Source organism: Echinops telfairi, unplaced genomic scaffold (genome assembly GCF_000313985.2).
Source record: "Echinops telfairi isolate 266 unplaced genomic scaffold, ASM31398v2 ScPeMD7_7469;HRSCAF=8507_1, whole genome shotgun sequence".
NCBI classification, from domain to species: domain Eukaryota; kingdom Metazoa; phylum Chordata; class Mammalia; order Afrosoricida; family Tenrecidae; genus Echinops; species Echinops telfairi.
Genome location: NW_022111373.1, coordinates 115836779 through 115843764, shown reverse-complemented (window position 1 = coordinate 115843764; position 6986 = coordinate 115836779). Strand labels below are relative to the sequence as shown.

The window sequence follows — 6986 nt, the reverse complement described above, 5'->3', positions numbered from 1 at the left end:
GGGGGAAAGAAAATGAGCTGATTCCAGGAACCCAAGAGGAAAGTGAATTTTGGGAATGATGAGGGCAACAAATGTATAGGTGTGCTTTACACAATTAATCTATGTATTGTGATGAATTGTATGAGCCCCAATAAAATGATTTTTAAAAAATGTAAAGCTCTGAAGCTTCTAGAATAAAACAGAAGAATCCTTTGAGAGCTACAAAATCTAGCAACGGTTTTATTAGACTCAACATCAAAATCATAATCTACTAAGAGAAAAAAATAATTTAACTTTTCATCAAATTAATTTTTTTCTATAAAAGACTAAACTGGTAAGTTGGATTTCCACAAAATTAAAGCCATGCTCTACAAATTGAAAATATCTTCAAAAGGCATAGTCAGGAAAGGTCAGTTTCTGGAGAAGGACATCTTGTTTGGTAAAGGGGAAGGGCCTCTAAGTACAAGAATGCCCTCAAGGAGATGGCCTGACACCATAGCGGCCACGGTGGACTCAGGCACAGGAGCAATTGTGAGGATGGTGCCGGCTGAGGCCGTGTTTCATCCTACTGTGTCTAAGGTCCCTATGGGTCAGAACCGACTCAATGGTTCCTAACAACAAAAACTTAGCCAACAGATACGTAGTAACTAGGTTATATGGAGGTAAATTTTTTAAAAAGAGGTGCTGCTAGGCTCCCAATTCAGACATCCATGCATCCATGGGGTTCTTTTAAACAAACTGATTTTAAACATGCCTCTGTGGTCAGCAGGGAGCTACAGACACATTTAATCACTGACCTACTTGTCATAGTCTCTCATGACATTGCCTTCACACACACACACACACACACACACACACACACAGGGATGCTCACAAGGGGAGAAGTTTAAGAACACTGAAAACTTCACTGGAGAGGAAAAGGCAAGGGGAGTTGTGAAAAGAAGGTGTTCTCCATCCCACTAATACATGTGCTCAGTCTCAAGGGGAGCAAGGCTGTCCCAGGAGAATTGGATTGGAAATTTTCCCTATCTACCCTACACCCCGATCTTGCCTCTTCACACTTCACTTTTGTCCCCCACATTCAAAGAATGTTTAAGAGGGACATAACTAGAACCCTTCAAATGCCAAATCTGTTGTTTTAGTTTGGTAGAAATCAAACAGTGTGTTATTCTTCAGGGAAGGGTTCAAGAGATGGAAATACCACCTTCAGAAATATGCTGACCTCCTTGAAGGATTTATGAGGAGCCAATAGCTTCACATTTTGATATGTTTGCTTAATATCGGTTTCTATGATTTGACAACAATATGTTTTTACTTATTCTTCTATAAAGAATTATCAAAACTGAACAGTAAAAAAAGACTGTGAAAACATCAAAAGGATATATTTCAATAAAAAGGATATACTGATGGCAAATGAGCACTTGAGACATGTTCAGTATCATGAGCCATTAGGGAAAGGCAGCTAAAAACCAGGATGAGATACCATGACACATGTATCAAACAGTGATATACATCCATATGACGAAATATTTCACAGCAACAAATGATTGATGCACACCATATCTTTAAAAAATGCCCACAAAATTGATTAGTGAAAAAAGACACCCCGCCAGGGTCAATACATGATTCCATTTAAAGACAGTCTTGAAATTACCAAAGTTCAGAAATAGAGAACACATTGATGACTGTCAATGGTTAAGGAAAAGCTGGGAGGGGGAAAGAAGTGGATATGGCTGTATAAGGGCAACATGAGGAACCTTAATGTCATGGGAATATTCTCAGTTTGGTCTGTTTTAATGCATTTTAATCAAAAGCCATAGAACCTGTATAAATTCCAGAATTGAATCATCATTGGAGGGGAATATTAGAAGATTTAACAAAGAAGCATATCCCTGATAGTTTATGGAAATAGAAAGGGAAAGAAGTATCTAAATATAAGGTCATTTAAGACCAAATCTTCGCAGCCATTTAGACGGGAACGATCATTAAGTCTTGAACTGCAGGGGAGATGAACTTGAATCTTACAAAATTGAAACTTACTCTTTTCAAAATCTCTTGTTGCAAAATCTTACAGAAGATGTATTCTCAAGTATTAAAACTGATTTGGTGAAGTAATCTAGATAAGACAGATTCTAGTATATAGAAGACAGTGACCTGGCCAACCAAATATGGACACAAATCCATATTTAATGTAATTAATCTCATGTGCAAATTTTGCTAAAAACCATTTGCTAAATTTTGCTAAAGACCACTCAAAAACCAGATGCTACAGAACATCCACAGGGTGCTGCTAGAATTCAAGCTGGATTCTGAGGACACGGAACCAAGGATATTATTGCTATCACATGGACCTTGGCGGAGAGCAGCAAAGAGCAGAAAGAGATTTCTTCATGTTTTGTGTACAATGCAGAGGCATGCAACTGTGTGGATCATAACAAACTATGGATAATATTGAAGAACATGTGAATTCCAGAACAAGGGAATGCTGCATTGTTCAAAAATCCAGAAAGGTGTGTGTGTGTGTGTGTGTCAAGGTTTTATTCTTTTACCATACTTATTCCATCTGTATGCTGAGCAAATAAGCCAAGAAAGTGGAAGAAGAATATGCCATCAGAGTTGGAGGAAAGTTTATGAGCAGCCTCTGATATGCATACTTACTGGTGAAGATGAAGGACTGTAGCCTTCAGTATGGATTATTACTCAGTGTAAAGATAACGAAAATGTTCACACCTGGACCAGAACACAATGCCATGGTAAACAATGTATTGCCTGAGAAAATCCGCACAAGATCTATTTAAAGAAAAAAGATGTCACTCTGTGGACTAAGATATGCTTAACCCAAACTTTGGCATATGCTTGTGAAGTCTGGACAATGCATAAAGCAGACCCCAGAATTGATGCATTTGACTTATGATGTTGACAAAGCAGATTGAAATACCATAGACTGCCAAAAGAATAAACCAATCTGTCGTTGAAAAAGTCCAGCCAGAATGCTTCTTAGCAGCCAGGATGGAGAGGCTTTGGACATGTTGCAAGGAGCAATTGACCAATGTGCTTGGTAGAGTGGAGGGTCAGCAAAAAGGAGGAAGAAGCTCAATGCAGTGGGTAGACACCAAAACTGCAACAATGGACTCACACCTAACAACAATTGAGAAGGTGGAGTAGGACCAGGCAGTGTGTCCTGTGGCCCTCGGGGTAGCTAAGAGCCCAAGCAGATTGGACAGCACGTACCAAGTATACGGAAACTATTTATTCTTCCGTTTTATTCTGGTACACATTGTGTTGCTATGAGTCAGAACGACTCGACCGCACCTTAAAACAACAACAATCTTTATGGAAGTAGACAGCCACATCTTTCTCCCAGGGAGTGACTGCTGCGCTCAAATTACTGACCTTTCCGTTAGCAGCCAACGGTTGAATCACTGTGCTCCCAGGGCTCCTGTGACTCACAGTAGCCCTTTAGGACAGAGCACAACTTCCCCATCGGGCGACCAAATCTGTAATCTCCTGGGACTAGATTGTCATGCTGAGCAGATAATTCATTAGCCACTGAGCACCTAACCAGCGAGCAATTGGACTTTTAAAAGCAACCTTAAGTTACTAGGAATACTTTATTAATAGAAAACACAATATGGTCACATATCAAATGGAACACTTCATTGAAATACAACTTTTTAAGCTGTACTTCCAACTTTCCAGCTCTTTTTAGAAAAATACGTCTGAACCGTACCCGATAGCTCTCTCCTTCCTTCCTTGGCACATCTTGCCCCCGTTGAAGCCACTTTCCTGGCATTGACATTGTGGAGGCCTCAGCTCAGCACCCGTGGCGTCACGGCCCTTCACTGGGACACTGCATTTAAAATGGGGTGTCCAGTAATCATTTCTCATTGTACCCCAGTATGCTCACTCAGAACGTTTTTGCTGGTGTAATGGTCTTATAACCCTTCCACCCCATTGTCTGCGATCTCACTTAGCAAAGAGTGAAATGGCTAGAGCTTAGATGGTTTGAATTAGTGAATAGCCCTTATTGCCCCATGCTGTCTTTAAAATTATTGATTTCCTGCACGCTAGTAGAACAATCTATTCTTACGTATAAAAATAATGAGCACTTTTGGAAAACATCGGCTTTTAAATTCCCAGCTCTGGCATCAAGTGGCTATACAACCTCACGCTTGCTCTCACTGCTCCCATGTCCAAATGAAGGGACCGAATTTTGTCCAAGACCCCTTTAACGTGCCAGTATGGTTTTCATGTCTGCATACTATATGTTTCAGAGAGATTCATGCATGGTGATCTTATTGTCATTGCTCCTTTGATGAACTTTGGCAGCAGTCCTCATTATTTTCCACTTAATTCTGACAAAAGTGAATCACTAAAAAAATCCACATGTAAGTATATGTGTATCTAGCTATGTATTCGTTTCTGTTTTTTTTCTACTTAGCTCTCTATTTTATTTTTGTAATAGTCTGATTCCACAGAAATTGATGAAGGATTGGAAGGAACTCTTTTTTCATGGAAAACCCATTTATGAACAACCCAGAGTGAAGGATATATCAGCTTCGTCCTATAAGGAACAAGATGTGGAACTGGAGAAACAGGACGTGCTAGATGGCCAGGACTATGAAGAATATAAGGTACAGAAGTATGAGATATGATTAGAGGGAGTGCAACAGAATAAATTATTTCCCTCCAACATTAATTTGTGATATTTAATTTTATTCACATTCATAAAAATGGATTCATGTTTCCATTTTCCCTTGGCTCTCTTTCTCCTACCGTGCTAATTCTTAAATGCCCAGATTGTGATATATTATCTATTATTCCAGTGATACTAGAAGAGTGGCCTAAAAACTTTAAGCTGAACACATCATCTGGGCAGATGGACTTCAGAATTTATAAATTCTTTAAGTTACTCATTTATATCTTTTTCTCCATACACATCTACCTTTCTGTTCAGAAACCGTTGATAAATGGTATTTTTTTCAGTAATGAATCTAAATAGTATGTTATTTTACAGGGAAAATGGAAGAACTGGAGGCCCAGGCCTTATGAGTAGCATAAACTAAAATAATATTCAAAGATTTCAAAAAGATATTGGGTGACGGCTGTGCTTCTTGGGTTCCTAGGGCTGGCATTGTCACCTACTGCTTATGTGACTCAGGTGACCAAGACGCTCAGTGGTCGGGGACTCCTTTTCCCATTTGATGAACTGAGGATAATAACAACTCCATGCTGTTGCTATGGAACTGAAAATACTTTCCGTAAAACGCTCCTAGTGCATGCATAGCAGTAAACACTGTTAGTGCATGCATGCCAGTAATCAGTACGACACGGTGTCCCCACTACATCCTTCCCCCACACTCCATTTTATCTCTCTTTAGGAGAATAGATTTGAAAGCAATAGCTATTGAAATTCTGGGTAGATTGCCAGACTGGAATGAAAAAACGAAACTGAATCATTAGGGACAGTTCCCTAAAATCAAGAAGAGTGCTTAGTTTAGCATGAAGATGAAAAAAGATGAGAAGAGAGGTGATGATTTGACTCTCTCATTTTCTGATATTTAGTAAATAATAAATGCTAATTGAGAATATGAATGAATAGCATGGATACTGTCCATTTGAATTTTATTCTATAGCTCTGTTCACTGTGCTCTTTATTCTTTTTATGCTATGAAATAAAATTCAAATGAATAGAATGCATTTGGAAGGATTAACAGAAACCTTGAGGACTATCTATACACCTTTCCAATGTAGGACTGTAGATCCAGCAGGTCTGTCCAATGTGCATTGCCCTGCAACAAAACGTGATGACAAGATCAAACTACATAACGGGACTCCTTTCCACTGTAAATGAAATTTTATTTTATTTGGCGATTTTACTGATTCACGAAACTATTTATTTCAAGTTCTTTCTTAAACCACTCCATCTCTTCTATTTTCGTTGTTCACATAAATCAGGGGAACTGGTAGGCTGCAACTTGGCAAAGATTTGTCTTTCTAACTTTTTTCTTGTTTGGGAAATGTTTACCACAGGAACACACTTGTCTTACCCACATCCTGAAGCAGGTGGTACGTTTTCTTTTGCAAGAAATTCTAGCCATTTGGAACTTTGTAAATGTCTGGCGATGCAGTTTCTTTCTTTATAGACTTGGCTGTTTTGCTAGAGATGAAAGTTATGTTTGAATTTCTCATGGGTTTGCATGCCTTGATGCGCTATTCTTTTTTCATTACATAATGGGAAGTACTACATACACACAGTTTAAGATACTATTATCATTTCCTCTGCAGAGTTTTGTTTTTGAGATTTTTCTTTTTCTTTCTTTCGTTTGGTTCCTTTTGGGAACTTGTCATCCTTGTTCCTACATTCAAGTTAAAATGACAGGGTTTCCACTTGCAAAGTGTGTCATGTGTTTTACCTTTCCCAAGAGACAGCGTGACAAAGCCTCCTCACATAGCTAAAGAAAACAGCTACATGTGTTTGTAACTCCTAAGTCAGCACAGGATTCTAAGGTGTTTGTGATACATGCATGATTTATAGACTAATCTTCAAAAGTTCACCTTCTTAGCACTTTTTATTAATGTCCACACCACTGATGAAAACCCAAGAGGTCCTGGTTTTGAGCCCAAATGTTTGAAACATCGTAAGTTACTGTATTTGAAAAATTTAAATATTTCCCCTGGAAATAAGCAGAAAAACTTTCCCCCCCTCCTTTTACCTGTCATAAGCAGCTACCAGAAATTTGTCTGTGATTTTCTTAACCTTATTTCCTAAATGATCACACTCTGATTATAAAACAGCTGCATGTGAGAGCTCTAAAGCAGGAATGGTGTGGTCAGAAATATCTTTTGTCTGTCCTGAGCAGGAAGTAGAAATCGTACCTTAAAAAACAAACAAACAAGTGATCCAAGGTGGGTGTGGGAGACCTGGTAGGGCATGATCAAGGGGAATGTAACAAAGAGGAAGTGCTGAAATCCTGGTGGGGACTCAGCATGATAGTGGGACAGGA

The 6986-nt window shown here is 38.9% G+C and overlaps 1 protein-coding gene across 1 annotated transcript in view; it reads left to right on the top strand.

Moving 5' to 3' along the window:
* Positions 1 to 6986, top strand: part of SPEF2 (sperm flagellar 2) — a 159308-nt gene that overhangs the window by 49746 nt on the left and 102576 nt on the right. The window contains exon 10 of the mRNA XM_045285340.1: positions 4445 to 4613. Within this exon, the coding sequence (XP_045141275.1) occupies positions 4445 to 4613 (169 nt within the window). The remainder of the gene's footprint in view (positions 1 to 4444; positions 4614 to 6986) is intronic.